The sequence below is a fragment of the Pogona vitticeps genome, chromosome 1 (genome assembly GCF_051106095.1).
Source record: "Pogona vitticeps strain Pit_001003342236 chromosome 1, PviZW2.1, whole genome shotgun sequence".
In the NCBI taxonomy this organism is placed as follows: Eukaryota; Metazoa; Chordata; class Lepidosauria; order Squamata; family Agamidae; genus Pogona; species Pogona vitticeps.
In genome coordinates this window covers 85,176,855-85,196,001 of record NC_135783.1, presented here as the reverse complement: position 1 = coordinate 85,196,001, position 19,147 = coordinate 85,176,855, and the positions used below count along the sequence as shown (strand labels likewise).

At 38.4% G+C, this 19,147-nt stretch overlaps 1 protein-coding gene across 1 annotated transcript in view; it reads left to right on the top strand.

Moving 5' to 3' along the window:
* LAMA2 (laminin subunit alpha 2) overlaps positions 1-19,147 on the top strand; it is a 535,204-nt gene that overhangs the window by 337,232 nt on the left and 178,825 nt on the right. Inside the window, exons 20-21 of the mRNA XM_072996866.2 lie at positions 7,827-8,038; positions 12,024-12,130. Of these exons, the coding sequence (XP_072852967.2) occupies positions 7,827-8,038; positions 12,024-12,130 (319 nt within the window). The remainder of the gene's footprint in view (positions 1-7,826; positions 8,039-12,023; positions 12,131-19,147) is intronic.

The window sequence follows — 19,147 nt, the reverse complement described above, 5'->3', positions numbered from 1 at the left end:
ACATCCATGTTTTTAATTGGTTTTTAAAGATACCCAGCATAGGGGCTGCATGAATCTCCAGAGGAAGATTGTTCCAGAGGCAAGGAGCTACCGCTGAGAAGGCCCAGTTTCTTGTTTTTTCCTTCCGGGCCTCCCTCAGTGTCAAGCTCCTCAGCCTAAATATGGCATCAGAAGAACAGGGAAGGGATCAAAGGGATCCCCCAGCAACTGCGGGATCACTTTGATCCCTGCTTTTCCTTCTTTCTCTATGCCCCATGGGGCTTAGCAAGAGGAGGTGAAAAGTGATCAAAGCGGGATCACTTTGATCCCCGATTTCCTTCTTCTTGCTAAGCCACTCTGGATGGTTTACAACAGATAAACAAACAACATAATAACAAAATAATACATATATAAATCAAATATAAAGTGCAGTGAAACAAGTACAATACAATAAATTACAATTAAAAGCATAAAATATAAAAGACAAGAATCATGGTGGTGTGATGGATGATATTTTAGCAAACACTGTTGTATCATACAGTTGTTTGTTCAAGGAAGGCCTAGTTAAATAGCCAGGTTTTAAACAACTTTCTAAATGTGCCCAGTGAAGGGGCCAGGCGGACTTCAGGCGGAAGAGAGTTCAATAGTTGTGGAGCTACCACCAAGAAAGCTCGATTTCTAGTAGTAGTTTTCTGGGCCTCTCTCGGGGTCAGAACTCTCAACCACCCTGCCTGGGATTATCTTATAGGGTGGGCAGACCTAACTGGAAGGAGGCACTCGGCCAGATATCAAGGTCCCAAACCATTTAAGGCCTATTAGAATATGTAAATTCAGGAACATGTAATTTATGCATTTACCAGGCCATAAATCCTGTGAGCTTAGTGAGACCTATTTCTGAGTGGACCTGCATAGGCCTATGCCACATAACTTGGCTTGCTTGAAAATATATTTCATCTACAGTAGCCTCCTTAATAGGCACATGTGAAAGTCTTTTTTCCTGTGTTGCTTTCAGATTGTGGAACAGCTGCCTCTCATAGTTGTATTACCATAGTTGCTTACCTCTTCAAACTGGCCGTTTCAACTTTTTTGATTAATGCTTGTTCTGATTACTTCGGTTATTTTAATTATCATGACGCTTTTAATGGTTTTATTATCTTAATTTCTTTTAATTTAAAAAAATGTTTTAGCTGGTTTTTAAAATTGTTTCTAATGGCATTTCTTGATCTTTTTAATGAAAATATGTGATAGAAATATAAGAAAAACAAAAACAAAAATATCTGAAAATATGGAAACAAGTGCATTCGAAGAAAAGAGAACTGTGGCTATACAATTAATGTGCTAGGCATTCATTCACTCAGAAATCTTCAATATCTTGGGGAAATATTTTATTTATTTAAATTTTTATCTAAAATATTTTTAACCCATCTTTCTCCTTGAGAAGGACCCAAGGTGGCTTACAGCAACTAAAAGACAGTATTTAAGTAAGTAACAATGAGTGTATAATACCGAAAGGATCAATGAATACATTCAATGCAGTAGGATACAACAATCAATTTTTAAAACCCCATTCAGTAGGCATTCGCTCAGGAAAGTATGCAGCACATGGGAAGTTGCCATATTTTCCAGAGGAATGAACAAGGAGACATGCTGAAAGCATCTGTAAATGAACAGAAGACAATGCTATGGGTCTCAAAGTGACCTACTATGATTAGGCATGGTTTTCTAGTTGTTCTTAAAAGTAACTTACGGAGATGTCTGTGTGCGGGGGTTTACTTTTTATGTTTTAATTTGTTAAATTCTTTTAAAAATTTAAGTGTGTCACTGGTCTTACATTGCCTTGAGATATATGCAAACTAGAAATACTTGAATGTGTGTGTGTGAAGTTTGCAATTTCCTTATACGTCCACTAGTGTTATATTTGGATAAAGACACCTGTCACAAAGAGGGTTCAGGCATTCATCACTTAACTCAGGGGCTGCTACTGCTGAGTGCTATTTCTGTCTATTTTCTTCCTGTCTAGCTGGCAAGCCATCCTCTCAAATATGAAAGCTGTAGTTGTAGTGAATGCAAGAACAAATCAGCTGCTTAATAATTTCATGACATTTCATCAGTGCAGGGGGTCAAAAAGAGTTTCCATTATCAACCTGTAGTATTTCTTGAATGAAGTATAAATCCGTAGATTAGCAACAAGAAAAGAATTTGAATAAGTGTTTCTTTTAATTGTTGCAAGCTACATTAAAATGCTCAAGGCCATTGACTGTAACAAACACATCAGCATTTAGAAGAGCTTCATTATATGCAATTAAATGTGAACAAGTAAGAGCCTCAGGAATGTGCATGGGATTTCTCCTTAATTTAGCCTGTAGAAACAGTTCTGAATTATATGTAGCCTTTAAACTAACAGTTCTAAAATTATCACTAAGCGTTTCATATTGGGATTTTTCTTGTAGTCATCCTTGATTTCTCACTGTGAACATTGCCAATAAATCTAATTTTATTTTAATATAATGTTAGTAAATTAAAACACTTCATAGGCCCTTTTAATTCTTATTAGAATCATTCTTCCATTGATTTATACACAGTCTGAGTGTTGGCTCAGTTTTATGCCTGTTTCTGTTGGATTGGCGATTACCAAATTCTTCTTCCTCAGCTTTTATTCTTGAATCCAGTGCTGTGGGGTGGGGGGGGGGGAGAGAAGCTATGCCCACCATTCTGTGCATCTCTTTCCTGTAGTCCTGCAGCTACACTGAAAAGCTGTTGTGATTGGATTTGCAGACTGTATTGCATTTGAAATCACAGTCAGTGCTCACACAGGGGCTGCAGATTGATTTAGGAGTTCACTGTTCATATTGGATGTGATGCTAATCCCGTTCCAGCCCACAGCCCCCTTCTTTCCTTTCCAGTCCTGAACATCATACCCCAACTGCCTACATCACCAAAACACCACCTACAAACATGCCACTCAATATCATACCTAAACACTTTTTTAAAAAAAAAAGCCAATTTGAATCATTCTGATTTGAAAAAGTAGAAGCCAACTTCACTAGCTGAGAGAAAAAGCCAACAAAAAGGGCTGGACTGATTTGAATCAACCTTTGTGTCATGTGGTCAGTAAAAAAAAACAAAAAACTTTAATTCACCCATTTTATAAGTGGAGCAAATCCTGTAGTATTTGACCAGGTAGCACCAGCCTCAGGTCAACCCATCCTCTTCCTGTAAAATTTCTCAGCTGGTTCAATTTCTTGCCCTAATCCTTATATTTGAGGCTCTCTATCCCTCTGCCTTTGACAGAATTCAGTTCTTTTCTCTCTTTTCATTCCTGGTCTCATCATCTTCTGTCTGAGCAAGCACATCTCAGGGCCCAAGATAAACTGGGGCCAACTCATGCTTGGCAAAGAAAGTAACATTTGAATTCAGAAAGACTCAAGTGTAAGGACCAAGTGTAGAAATTATTTCAAAAGGGCAGAAGAAGCTTGTTAATTTTATCACAGCTACGAGAAAGCAAAGGCATTCTGAATTTTCTAAGAGAGGGAGAGAGCAAGTAGAAGAGGGAGAGCATAAATGAGTGGTTGCTGTAAACTGGAAGATGGCCTAGATTCCTTCTGGATGCTGTACTATTACAAAAGTATTAATCAACTGATTTCTTCTTGCATCCAGCTGAAGTGATGCAACAATACCATTATGTGTTATAAGCTTCAGTTTCATAAAAATATGTAAATGAAAAAGGCATACTGCGGTTTGTGCATCTGACACATTTCTCCATTGTTGCATAAGTGTTGTTATTCCAGAAATCGGCATACATAGTCCTACTTCTAATGCTTTTCCCTCATTCACACTGAGTAATAACAATTTCCACAAGTAATCTGCTTTGAATAGCTTGATCTGATGCTTTGTAATTCTGTGCTGTGCATCTGTAACCTAAGGGACACCATTTGAATGAAGGTACCCTAAGGAGAAAATGCCTTTATAGCTGTCACAGTGTAGATATACCTGCCAAAGAGATATATATTTCTTGCTACAGCTAGGAGGGACAAGAAAAATATGCAGGGTGTCTTTTCTTTAAAAGCTTTTCAAAACAGTAATATTATTTATGTCCCTCAACCCCTATTCTGTTGCCATCCAGAACCATTTTGGTAGGGTTGTTTTTTTTTTTTTTAAAAGACATATCAGATACCAATTTACTTATTCATATCAGATATGTACCAATCTTCCATTTGGCTTTCTTATGCTGTGTGTATGCTCCCATGAGTGTAATACATTGGATCACAAGGTGGAAACAGTCATCAAGGAGAAATACAGAGATGTTGCAAAAGCAAATTACAGTGATAATTTACAAGGAAATTCTGAGATGAGTTGAGGAGCAAAATGGAGGACACACAGAAATGGGCCAATCCCACTCACCTCCATGCTTTCAACAGGTGTTCAGAAATCGCTGCAAGATGTAACCATAGAAAGAAAATATAACTCCTAACTACTTGGAAAAGGGAAAGCTTTGTTAACTTTAATTAGCAGTGTCTGAAGAGATGAGAATGCCAGAAAGAAAATGATCAAAGTGGATTGTCATTAGTAGGAGGGTCTTTTATGATTAGCAGTTCAGTGCTCACAAGTCCTTGGGGGATGAATTTCTTCTTTGTACATTTCTGCTGGCATTATTGGATACACGACAAAAGCCTAAATGAAAGACAAAAGAACAAAATGAAACCAGATAAGTGACGGGGGGAAAATGAGTAGTAATTGAAGGAGCTATCGGTGTTGTATCAGTATTGCTTCCAGAAGTCAAATACTGTATTGTACAGGCCACATGAGAGCCCTCATTCTATATGGGTTCTGTATAATTTAAGAACAAAAGAAGAGGTCTGCTTGGTTGGACCATGACTCTGTCTAGTTTAGTGGCCCAACACATTGACCTGCCAGATACTTTAGGAAGTCCCAGGACATCACAAGACTTGATAGTCCTTTGCTGCCCTTATGTCCCAGCCCTAGCTGGTGGTTTTTGGTTAAAGCTGAACATTCAATTTAATCACCAAGGCTACTATTCATTGCTAGATTTATTGGCATAAATTTATCTAATCGGGATTTACAACCTTCTATACCAGAGGTTCCCAACCTTGGGTAACCCAGGCATTCTTAGACTACAATTCCCAGAAGCCTTTACCACCAGCTGTGCTGGGGGGGGTTCTGGGGGCTGCAGTCCAAGAACACCTAGATTCCCCAAGGTTGGGAACCACTGCTCTATACTAATAGTTGGGGGGGGGGCTGGATAGATCAATGAGTTAGGTGTCTAGTTCCAGACTTAGATCTTGGGAGTTGAATTCCTCACTATGCCTCCTGGGAGAAGAGCCAGCCTGTGTAGCCTTAGAAAAGCTATACAGTCCCACAGTGGCCCTGGAAGACAGGGATGGTAAACCACTTCTGAGTATGGTATTCCTACAAAACCCTGGAAGGAAATTCCATAAGTCAGAATTGACTTGACAGCATATTATTATTACAGCTCCCCATCTCCTCTAGGCATTGGCTGGGCTGGAGAGAGGATTCTATGAATTTTCGTTAATAAAGCCAAGCTCCAAGCTATTTGAAGAAGTGCTTCCTTTTCTCTGCCATGAGTCTATTGTCAATCATTTCAACTGATCCCAAGTTCTTATATTAGGATAGGTTTAGAAAAAATGAATACATATCTTCTAATATCTTATAAATCTGTTGCTTCCTTCCATTTGAATAGCTCCAAATGCTTTAATTTATCCAATCCCTTAACCTTTTTTCCAGCACCAATCTTAATATAAATTATATTCCAACAAAGGGCTGGAAGAAGCTAACCAAAGAGTCAGACAGAATCAACTGAAAGATGAGTGTGGTTGTGGCATTGTTGACATGGTATTATCCATGTTTCTTTTGTCTTAACAGTTGCCTTTGATCAAACATATGTTGCATGTTTTTGAAACAGTACAAAAACCTGTTTGGTCAGAGGCAACTACAGGATAAAAGAAGTGAATTTATATCCCAAGGACCACAACTATTCTGGAATATCACTTTCAATTGTCTTCAAATCTATCTCCGTCTTTACACCTTATTTGCATATGCTCAGATGCATAGATAATACAGGCTTCTTCTATTTTATATTCTCCTGGTGTTGACCATTCCTTGGAATCAAAGACACAGAGAGAGAGAGAGACAGAGAGAGAGAGACAGAGAGAGAGAGAACCTGCACACCCGATATATTTCTCTGGAAATGCCTTTAGCTGTTTTGATGTATCAGTCTCAGTGTGCCTCAAGCAACACATGCCTCAAGAAGATGGATGAAGGCTAAAAAGCTGTCAGGCTGCAGTCTCTCCACACATATACCTATTTCTTTATTATTTTATCATTTTCTAATTTTCCAATTAGTTTTATTTGTTTAATTTATATGCATTTCTTCATTTGTTTACTGTAGTTTATGAGCAGTAAATCCTATTGAGCTGGACTGGATTTAATTCTTAGTAAACAAGTATAGAACTGGATGTTTTTGTAGATTTATGGATGCAAGGGATTTCTTGAATGTGATAATCTAGAAACTGAGTTAGTGACAATGAAAGGATTTTTCAGAACCCCTTGTTTGTTGTGTATCTTGTCAATGGTGTGACTACATATGCTTTCCTTGAAACATCTGTCCTTTGGGAGTGGAGTTTGGTATCTCTTTGCATACTTAGCATGAAAATGTGCCATAAGTAAACAACAGTAGCCAGAACGTTAAGAGGAATTACATCTACAAGTTTTTAAAAAAATACCTAAAATCTGTATTCTGATTATATATGATGCACTTCTGATGCTTTGATTTAGATTACAGTGCAACCACTGAAAGACGCTCATGTGTATGTGCAAGAGATGTGTACTCCTTTTAAACATTTTAAACATTTACCCTAGCTTTAAGACATTTACCCAAGATGTGTGATAGGGAACTGTCTTTTTCATGAGTATTCTTATTCGCCTGCAGTGAAGATGAAAGATTTTACTGGAGTAAAAAAAAACACCCTAAATATGTCTGCTCAGGAATATGCCCCATATAGCTCAGGGGACTTAGAGATAGTTGAACCACCTGCTAATGAACACATGTCTTTCTGCCAATTTAGCAACTGTTCCCAGATACGTGGCATCCAAATTATTGTTTAGGTGCAATCTTATGCACACATACCTGCAAGTAAGTCATTTTGAACTCATTTGAGGCTTACTTCAGGGTAGATAAGCATGGGATTTCACTCTGAATGAGGTAAAGTTAGAGTTTCTTTCCTTCAATTGAGTGTGCATGTATAATTCAACACTTTCCTTCGTAATACATAGATATTTTCTTTCTCCTTATGCTTATACTGTATTTCTTTCTCCGTTTTGGAAGAACTGTTTGTTTCCCATCTTTAACAGGTGCTTTCCTCTGAGGAGGAGGACTGCAGCCTTGCTGGTTAGTTAGCACAGTGGCACATCATTTTAGATATTTATACAAAGAGCTCTCAACAGGAACCCTATTTTCTTTAGTGTGAATGGACAGATTTCATATTATGCTTTTGTCTCATCAGTTCCTCTGACAAGGTCTCTCCCTGCTGTTCCCTCCACCCCCACCATCCCCATTCACACTTGCCAGAATCCAATAACCAGTGAAGCTGGCAGGATTTCCCCTAGTAATGAATCAACAGTGCTCTTAGAGTGTTTGGCTTTGTTTTGTTTTGTTTTGTTTTAAGTGGAGGAGACGAAGAGAACTTGAGAAATAATGGAGAGAAAATCAAGCTATCGTTAGTGATTCATAAGATAACAGAATTGTAAACATTTTGTGTACTGCTAACAGGCCAAGGCAGTTCTTTAAGATGTTCTGTCTATCACTCTAGGTGTGCAGAAGGCTATTTTGGACAACCTTTAATACCAGGGGGATCATGCCAGCCTTGCCAGTGTAATGACAACCTTGACTTCTCCATTCCTGGCAGCTGTGACAGCTTGTCTGGAGCTTGTTTGATATGTAAGCCAGGTACAACAGGCCAGTACTGTGAGAAGTGTGCTGACGGGTATTTCGGAGATGCTCTTGATGTGAGGAACTGTCAACGTAAGTCCTAAACTCTTCCTTCTCCTGTCAGAATGCATTCATTCTCTATGGGTACATTTCATGAATGTCTGTCAAATGGGACATGGATTGATTTGCATGGCATTACATACAGCAAATGTCTCATTATCCCAAGCTTGGTAGTTTGGATAGCCTTTTTCGCTAGCCAGATTCATTATTATATGTGCTCTGAGAGACCTCGTGGATGTGGTCACACATTATACAGTACTCACGCACTGTAAAGTATTATTGTACTGCGTTCTTATTCAGATGAATTGAGAATTAATCTGCATTTTATTACATTTATATATTTTTGAAAGCCTGGAAAACTATTTATCATCCATATTCACTACAGCCTGTATCCTTAATTTATGTGCTTTTATTTTGGTGGCCCAGATTAGATTCCTTAAGGTTAGAATGGGTAGTTTTGTTTATGCATTTTGCTTTCTGCTAAACATGAGAGGCTGCCCCAGAAAGGCATGGAACATAATATTTATATTTAAAAAATCTACTATATGGACATGTGGACACAGAAACAAACACACAGATGTGTATGTATGTGTGTTCATGTGCACAGACACAGTATCCCAGATAATATTTTACAAGATTATTGTAAATGAATAGCTGTTCAGGTCAAACTATCAATGGTTTCAATGTTTTGGGTGTTTTTTATTTTGTGGGGGGAGTGGGAATACACCCTCTTTCCAGTATTTTCTGGTTGTGTTTTCTTTCTTTGTTTTACCTTGATGTGTTCCCTCTTCTTTTTGTTTTTTCTGCTTCCTTGCAGTGGACAAATAAGGTGAGTTATGTGAGGGCTGGTAGGTGCATAGACTTTTTTGTTGTTATATCTTGGTTCAAAACCCTGAGAAAGTCAGAGGAGTATGAGCTGGTAGAATTTGGGACATCTGGGTAGCCGCTATTAAAGGAATTGGTCGAGGATGCTTATCTGAAGTCAATGGTTGTCAGTGGTGAAGAGCACAGGGAAGGTGGCTCTGAACCACCTTAATCAAAGGGTGCCAAGGGCCTGGTGCAAGAAGTAAATGTTGTGAACTAGGTTTTACAGTGTTTTAAATTCAGTTTATATGTAAAGTGAGAAAGTTACAAAGAAATCCAATACAAGCACATCTGAGTTCAGAGGAGACAATTAATGAAAAAGGGGGAGGACTGGTAAAACTAAAGGTTAAATGAAAATTCAAGGGGTCAGATCTATCCAGCAGGCTTAAGAAGTGTACAAAATTACAATAATATTCAATACAGGATATACAATGTAGGATCTCAATGGTACCATTCTGTCTAAGATGATGCCAATATGATTAATAATTTGCAGCAGGGACAAGAAAGCTTTCTTTCGTTCTTTTTTATAGTACATTACATTACATTGCATTACATTGCATTATATTATATTATATTATATTATATTATATTATATTATATTATATTATATTATATTATATTATATTATATATCATATCATAAACTATTCTGGGCAGTCTAAAGACATGCTCAAATGAGAAGGACAAGGAAGGGTAAAAGAACACAGCCTTTAGCAAAATTAATACAGCCAGATATTAAGTGGTGCAAAAAAAGCTAAACAACCCCCACCCAAAAAAAAACAACCCTGCTATTGAAGAGCATATGCTAAAAACATGAAGACCAACAGTAAGTTGAGTAAGCTGTACTGTATGTAGGTTGCCATTTTCTCTGATAGCCCACTGATCTTTGCCACACATGATATGTACTTCCGTTCAGTTTCGTCTGACAATAAATAGGTATCCACGCTAGTGAAGGGAAAGAGAGAGGCTGCCCAAAACAGTAGCACTGTAGTTATTCTCTCCTGTGTGATTCATATGGTATAGTTGTATCAGATAGCCTTCCTTAAGATTTTTTTTGCCAGTTTTGTAATTTATGACCAGAACCCAAAATCAGAATCTGCATCAGTGTTGATTAATAATTCACTGGCATAGTGCCTCGTGACTTTTTCTTTAAAGATGTCATTTAAGAAGCAGCAGATTTCAAAAAAATAAAAAAATCAAACTATATGCCAAATTGTAGCTCCTATCTCAGTGTTTCTCTCCTTGAGGCAATGACAGGGCTGAAGCTTTGAATGTTTCCCCAGCAGAGACAGCTGTATAGGGAGCTGTTTCTGGAGTGAAAAGATATAATTTAAAAAGACATTAAAGATAGATAGATTTTTAATGTATACTTAGATTCTTTGCTTTTTGTCATTAGCTGAGTTGACAGTAGAATTTTTTCAATATATTCATGCCCCTGTGTTTGCAGTTGCTTTATATTTATTTTCCCCCATTACAACTAGGTTTCCTTTTTTCACATATTTTTTTAGCAGCCTTCCATGAAGCTTGCCCTGAAGCTGTGAAATAAAAGGGACTGTGTCTTTATTTTGTTGCATGGAATTTCTACTCCAAACCATGACTGAAAATGTTCAGAATAATTTAAAAATCAGAGCCTTGCTCTTAAATTAAAATTGGAGATGTCATTTCCCTTTTCTTTTCTTTTCCTCCTCTTTTTTTTCTTACCAACGGTGGCAGCTTCATTTATATTAGGCAATTCAGATGATAACTGGGTTTTGCCAGGCATGCTACACTGCTAGATGTTCTTGTTTCTTAAAATAATGGCATCAAACCAGCATCCCAGATATATTTGAATTTTATTTCAGACTAGCTCTAGAATTATAGTTCAGAACTGACTTTCAGTTATGGAAACATTATTGGTACATAATACAATTGAAGGTGACAAGGCAGATTAGAGGAATTACAGCCCTAATTTCTATCTATATAATTTCAGACCATTCCTAAATGGTTAAAAAAAAAGAATAGCACTAAGTCTGGCTTGGTTTTGTAAGAAAAAGCTCACAACTCAGTAGCCTGGGATACATTAGATGGTTGTACTTTGTAACTCCAGAAACAGCTTGAAGACTGAATCAAAGGTCTCAGACTTCCACCAAGGAAGTCACTGCAACTATGCCATTCCAGGGCTTATTACCCAATTTCTGTGGGTAAAATCCAGTGTTACACTGACCATCATAATAGAACTTCACTCCTCCCATCCACCCCTTTTTAGCCTTTGTACTTGAAAGCCCACTTGGAAAACTGATTCAGAAGATTTTCTTAGCCATCCAAATCCATTAAGAGGTGCATGCTATGAATGCAATGCGGAGGAAAGATTGCTCCTTCCAGTTCTGCTAGAATACTGCCATTTTATTTATATTTTAATTTTTCTGTCATGCTGACAGATGACTGGAGGGTTTAGGAAAAAAGGAAACACATCAGTTTGGGAAAACTTTCAGTCAGTGGTAGATTATTTTAATGTTCTAGAACAATCTTCCCAACCAAACTTCCAGATTTCTGTAAAAGCTTTAGGCGACAACTCCCATTATCCCTGCTATTTGAAAATTCTTGTTAGGGTGACAGGAATTGTATTGCAGAACAGTTTCCTAGCTTGGAGTATTGAGGTACTTTTAAACAAATATTTGGGAAATATATGCTGGATGGATACTGATTGGGTTTATTGATTTTAATGTTGAATACTGATTAGATTTGTTGATTTTAATGGGACTTAAATGCCACTGACATTTTGAATCAGATATATACACAGATAGACAGATAGACAGACAGACAGACAGACAGACAGACAGACAGACAGACAGACAGACAGACAGATAGATAGATAGATCGATAGATCGATCGATCAATCGATCATGTACCAGCAACTGATTTGCACTTCAACTGCAGGCTGCCCCAGATGCTAATTTTTGATACTTCATTCCCAAAAAGAGATGTAAGCTCATTTCACATTGTATATGAGATGAAGGTATAGACTTAATCAGCATCATCTTTTGCATAGAGGTTGCCACCAGATTTGGATTTTCCCTAATATGCACCTACATATGGATTATGCTCATTTTATTTCATGTACATTTCATGTTCTATCAACATACCTCTGGATGACATTTGTTCTTGTTTGCCTATAGCTTGCCGTTGCAATGTCAATGGCTCATTTTCAGAGATCTGCAACTCTAAGACTGGGCAGTGCAACTGCAAGCCCAACGTCATCGGACGTCGATGTGATAAGTGTAAGGTAAGAAACTCGTACCAGATTTCATACTTCATCCCACTTCCTCTGTATTAAAACAGATAGTTTAAATGAACTTTATAGGAAGTTTTTACTACAAAGGATGTCAATGTGGTTTTTTTTCATCTCGAAATCCAGTATGCATTTCTAAATTTTGTTTTTCTGGAACAACCCTTTTTGCTGTTTTCAGTGGACAGACCGTATCTGCTTTTAACTAATTCAAGAAAAGGGAAAGGAAAGGGAAAGAAATCCATAAAATATTTTTAGCATTACTGTTTACCATTGAGGGACATGGTGGCGTTGCGGGCTAAACTGCAGAAGCCTTTGTGTGCTGCAGGGTCAGAAGACCAGCAGTTGTAAGATCAAATCCACGCGACAGAGTGAGCTCCTGTTCCTTTGTCCCAACTCCTCGCCAACCTAGCAGTTCGAAAGCATGTAAATGCGAGTAGATAAATAGGTACCACCTCTGTGGGAAGGTAAACAGTGTTCCGAATCTTAGTCGTGCTGGCCACGTGACAACGGAAACTGTCTTCGGACAAATGCTGGCTCTACAGCTTGGAAACGGGGATGAGCACCGCCCCCTAGAGTCGAACACGACTGATTAAAATGTCAAGGGGAACCTTTTTATTCACCATTGGGCAAGCTGGATAGCTCAGTGGTTTAGGCTAAGAGTTCTACTTCCCACTCTGCCTTCCTTGACAAGGGTTTTACCTGATGATCCCTAGGGTCCCTTCCAGCTCAGCATTTCTAAGATGATGATGATGGTGAAATCATGATAAGCTTTCCTTTTTTAAGAGAGCTAAAGTCCATAGGTCACTGTTTTTCCTAAACAGAAGAAAGATATTTGCATGTCTTTCACTAATGTAGATTTGAAAACACTAAGAGAGAGGATGTGTTACAGCCATAATTAGATGCTTATCTACCCTGGAATAGGTACTTCAGAAATCAATTCACTTTTCTTTGATCTTCCTGGATATCTCAGTGAGTTAGGTATCTGGCTGAAGAGCCAGAGAGTGGGAGTTCTATTCCCCAGTGTGTCTCCAGGGAGAAGAGTCTGTACGGTCTTGGGCAAGCTGCACAGTCCCAGGATGGCCCCAGCAGAAGGGAATGATATACCACTTCTAGGAAAGGACTGCTGTAAGTCAGAATTGATTTGATGACGTATGATAAACAAACATACGTAAGTCCAAGTTGTGTCTGAGCATTTCTCCTGCAGTCAAGAGCCACAAGTCCTCAGGAATGCCTCCTGTGTACATTCTCTTTAAACTCGGCAAGTGTTAGAATAAGCTGCAGGAAGCACACACCTGACACAAGCTTTGTACTCTTTTTTTGGTGCCAGGTTTGCCTAGGGATTCTAAATGTAAATTTAGATTCTTAACACTGTTGATTAAAAAACATTCTATTGGTACTTAGATTTTAAAAATTGTACTGAGTATCTTTTTACATAGATAGTACCACACTGAAATCTACTGCTGAATGGAAAGGATGGCCTTTTAAGATCATTAAATAAGAAAGAATTAATGGTGAACATCCCCCGTGGGCCTCCAGGTTTGTCAGTCAAGGTGATTGTGAACACAAAGGCTCTACGGTATTTAAAGGCTAGAGGAGTGGCCTTTTCCCTGGCCAATCAAAGGTACATATAACTGTTTCACACCTTGATCAGAGCAGAATTTTAATTTCAATGTTGATTATAAAAATGTAAATGCTCCTTCAAATGAGCACCTTGAAGTGAGTAGACCAAAAATCACAGCATGTCCTGGAGCCAATAAGTATGTAAAGTTATCCAGTGAAATGAGAATCCTAATTCTGTTGTGTGGTCTTTTTCGGGGAGCTTCAAAGACAGCTTCTAGAAGACTTTTCTTCCATTTCTTCCGTGAAAGCGCCTTTAAAGCATTTTAAAACACTACTGTTCAGAGTGCTGTAAGAAGCTGTGAAAAGAACCAGAAATATTTTTAAACAGCAAAAACTGGATTTCTCAGAATTCAGAAAATGTCACTCATAATTTATCCCTTGTATTTCCATATTTTGGATTAATTCTTTGCCACAAGTGTTCCAATATTGGAACATTGTCAGCAGTAGTTCAGAACAAAGCTTGCTTTATTTTGTAAATGTATGCAAATAAATGTTTGAAGTATAGAACAGAAAGCAATTGCATTTATTTAATTGTAACTTGGAGTTCTTGTGAGTCTTTTAATTTTAATTTCATATTTGTTCTAATAAACTTAATGAATATATGTATAGTCATTTTTCACAGGCTTCTTTTTTCTTCTGCATTTTTCTTCTGCCTTTTTAAAAAATATATCATTTTGTTTTCTTGACTTCTTTCTCCCGCTCTTTCTCTTCAAAAGCCCAATTACTTTTGGGCCCCAGAAAACCAGTTTTGCATCCCGTGTGGCTGCAGCCGTCTAGGATCCATGTCACTGCAGTGTGATATGTCAGGAAGGTGTCTCTGTAAGTCAGAATTTGCAGGGAAACGATGTGAGCTGAGCAGGCAAGCGTATAAACGGAAGGGGAACCCACCAACCTCTCAGCAAATCAGGGCACATCCTCAGAGATGGGGCTTACCCAGTGCAAGTGGCTGCCCAAGAGGTGCTTTCAAACCTCCTGCTTTGGTAATCAAAAGGACCATGTACAGCATGTATTGCATTCAAGCACTTGTGTATCTTTTGTGGTACCCCACTAACATGGTAGCAGAAGACAATAAAAAGTTGTAAACATCCAATGTGTTGCCTAGCACAATTCACAATATACACAGGTCACTAAGAATTATGTCCCCTTGAAATTACTGGACTTTTCTGTGAGTCAAGTTCTGTTCAAGTGCACTGGGATATGTCGGGGAGTTGTCTCTGTAAACGAAAGATGAGTGGGTTAACAATGTACAACACAATTGAAAATGTGGAGGGATTACACTGATGGCCCCACCTCTTCAGCTACAAATATCCTCATGCTGATGTGTTAACCTGAGTGTGTTGAAGATACGTAGTGTGTTCAGTGTATTGCCCAGGAGACTCAGTCATATGGAGGACTCTACCCTGTAGAGCTGAACATAGCTACAGTCTCTCTTCAGACTCTCCCAAACTGACCTCTTATGGGAGGGAGGTCAAAGTGGGCACAGCACTGTGTCTCCTTCATGATTTTAACTTTGCAGTTCCTGCATAAGGCTAATTTCTTCCCTACCTGCTTGCTTAATTTTAACTACATGGTTAAGTGCTCATACGCAGAAATATTTTTTACCTTTTCCTTAAAATCTGTCTGTTTACAGTCTCATCTGTCTACGAGATAAGAATTGACCACAAGAGGCTCACCGCTCATCAAAATCTGTATAATTGTTGAGGGAATTAATTTGAGAAAATTGCAAAACACATACTTTCCAAATAAGAAACAACAGGGAGTCAGAATCTGCACATATCAACAAGCCCCTTCCGTATGGAATAGTCCTAATCCTATCAACATTTGATTGCAATAGACATTTTAAACTAAGTTCATTTAATTTATTATATGCATACAAATCAACACATAAAAGAAAATATATTATAACAGAATTTGGATAATAGCCAGCTACAGACAATATTGTTGTTGTTATATGCCATTAAATCACCTCCAAGTTATAGTGATCCTATGAGTGAGAGATCTCTGAAATGCCCTGTCTTCAACTCAGCTCTTGTAAACTGACAGCCTGTGGCTTCCTTTAGGGAGTCAGTCCATCTTGTATTTGGTCATCATCTTTCCCATCATCATTATCTTTTCCAGAGAGTCTTGCCTTCTCATGAAGGCCCAAAGTAGGACAACCTCAGTTTCAACATTTTGGCTTCCAGAGACTAGGACCCACTTGTTTATCTTTCTGGTAGTCCAGGGTATCAGCAAAGCTCCCCTCCAGCATCATATTTCAAACAAATCATTTTTTCCTGTCAGCTCTTATTACTGTCCAGCTTTCATGCCCATACATAATGATCAGGAATACAAGAATGTGTATGATCTTGGCCTTCATCTCTAGCGACACATCCTTAGACTTGGTGATCTTTTCTAATTCGTTCATTGCTGCTCCTGGCTTCACACAGCATTTTTTATGGAAGTGGTAGAGGAAAGAGACATTATCTGTCTCACTCTCTCAGGTATACACAGAGACATTATCTTCCCATGTCACACAACAGTTGATTAACTGTTACTTTGTGTTTTACTTATATGAATTTTTTTAGCTGACTATAAACCACCCAGAGTAGTGCCCTTGCATTAATGGGGCAGTGTATAAAACATGCATGCATGCATGCATGCATGCATGCATGCATGCATGCATGCATACATACATACATACATACATACATACATACATACATACATACATACATACATACATACATACATACATACATACATACATACATACATACATACATACATACATACATACATACATACATACATACATACATACATACATACATACATAAGAACAAGTCCACTTCTTGTGACATCTCTAGGATTCACCCAGTCCATGTAGATTTTGGTCCTGAAATCTGAGGAAATCAGTAAGCTGCTGGTTTAAAAAACCAACTACAGCTGACACAATTTTCTGTCTCTCTACATGAAGTTTTTCTAACTTTATGTGTGGCACTGGTGCAAAGCCAGAATAGATTTGAGATATTATGACAATGTTCATCTTCAAAAAAAGATGCAACATTATGGAGACATGCTTTTATGCAGTTAGGCCATATATGCCACACAGCTACTTTAGGCCATTTTAAGAGCTTGTTGTTGTTGTTTAGTCATTTAGTCATGTCCGAGTCTTCATGACTTCATGGACCAGAGCACGCCAGGCCCTCCTGTCTTCCACTGCCTCCCGGAGTTGGGTCAAATTCATGTTGGTAGCTTCAATGACACTGTCCAACCATTTCGTCCTCTATCGTCCCCTTCTCCTCTTGCCTTCACACTTTCCAACAACAGGGTCTTTTCCAGGGAGTGGAAAAGGGGGTCCAGGGAGTTTCCAGGGAGTTTTTTCCAGGGAGCATACTTAAGAGCTTAAGTATGCTCAAAGATCTTCCTACATCCTTGTGTTTTGAATGGAAGGTTAATGGCCATTTTACAAACTGTTGATGCCAAAGCAGCTTAGTGATAGTGCTTCAAGATTTTTAAATTTCCAAGATTCTTTATGACGGACTCATGAATTGTACAGTTTGTTGAATAGAGGGTTCTACTATTAATATGCAGCATGGGTATTTTATTATTCACCATCATTAAATAAGTATCACAATACATAAAAGTGAAAAGGTATATGGCATCTTTAATGTGTGTAATTTTTCCATCATGAAAAAACTTCAACTTCTGGACCTGGAATTTAAACAACATCATATTACCTTTAGGAATTAGAAGTTAGTGCCATGCTGAAGTGAATTAGATCATAGGGCTGAAGTTCATGCATTGAACAGGAGACTAGCAAGGGATAGAGCCAGGTCTAATGAATCCGGTCCACAGCTCTCCCCACCCATCTCAAGTCAGCCTGCTTATAAAACCTGTTGTAACAGATGACTGGGATAACTGTTGGCAGTAAACTGTCCCGGGGATTAAATTGAAAGCTTCAGTATTTGAGCCATATGACCAGATACGACAGGTACCCTTTTTGGAGTTCAGCACTAAAGTGAGCAAAGCCCTCCATGTGTTTTATGCCTTTTGTTATTCATGGCAATTCTTGGATCAAATTTCTTTTTGCACTGCTATTGTCATAAGTAGAGGTTTATGCTGCATTATCTTAGTAAATCCTAGCACCAAACCATACATGATACATTTACCATGGGTTGTGGGTTTGTTTTGTTTTTTAAGAATAGGGGATCCCTCTGGTGGTAAAAGATGTCCGTCAATCATAAAACTAACAGGCCATATGGCACTTATAAGACTAACCATTTTATTTTAGCATGATTGTGTGAGTGTATGAGTGCAGTCTTTCTCAAATGCATGGGCTAGCACATAGTTTTTCTCATCTATGCATCTTGCATTTATTGGGCTTTGTATTGTGACTGGTCATTGGAAGGCAAAAACATGCTTAATCTGCAAGTGTGATTTCTGAGTCAAGTACTGTATCTGTGAGGAAATCCCATTGTGGAATGAAAACAGATTAATCATAGGTAATGAACATTCCAAACAAAGTCTAGTTTGACTCTTAGCTCTTCAATATGCACTATTCCTCAAATTAATCATTTAAGCCATTCAAGCAGCAGTAATTAGTGGCTGCTTTTATTGCTGAGTTGATATTCATCTTTTGCCTGGGAAGAGAGGTAGAACTGGCAGGATAACAAAGGCTATCACAGAATTTCCCTCTCTCAAATTTGACACAACTATCTGCCACATCCTCTACAGGCCACTGAAGACAGACCATAGTTTATAAAGCCAACTGTAAGATAAAATAATGGCTTATTTATTTATTTATTTATTTATTGGATTTATATACCGCCCCATAGCGCTACAAGCACTCTCCGGGCGGTTTACAATTTTAATTATAAAGGCTACACATTGCCCCCCCAGCAAGCTGGGTACTCATTTTACCGACCTCGGAAGGATGGAAGGCTGAGTCAACCTTGAGCCGGCTACCTGGGATTTGAACCCCAGGTCGTGAGCACAGTTTTAGCTGCAGTACAGCGTTTTAACCACTGCGCCACGAGTCAAGCGACAGCTGCTATTTTACAGTGGGGTCTTGACTTAAGAACGACTTGAGTTAAGAACATTTTGACTTAAGAACCACTCTCATAGGAAAATATTGACTTGACTTAAGTACTTAGATTTGAGTTAAGAACTGAAAAAAAACCACATGGGAGGCAGGGAAAGTGCAAAATGTGAACTTTCAGTTAACTGTTGGCCAGTGAAAAGGGTGCCTGTCTGCTTCCTCACTCCTCCCAGCATTTAGAGAGTGGATTGGGAGACAGTCTTCAGACTGCCTGGTACTGTACTGCCTGGACTGTATTTTCCCTGCCTTCCCTGAACCTTTCTTGACCTAAGAAAAAAAAGAAACAAAATATCCCCCTCTAGTGGTTGAAG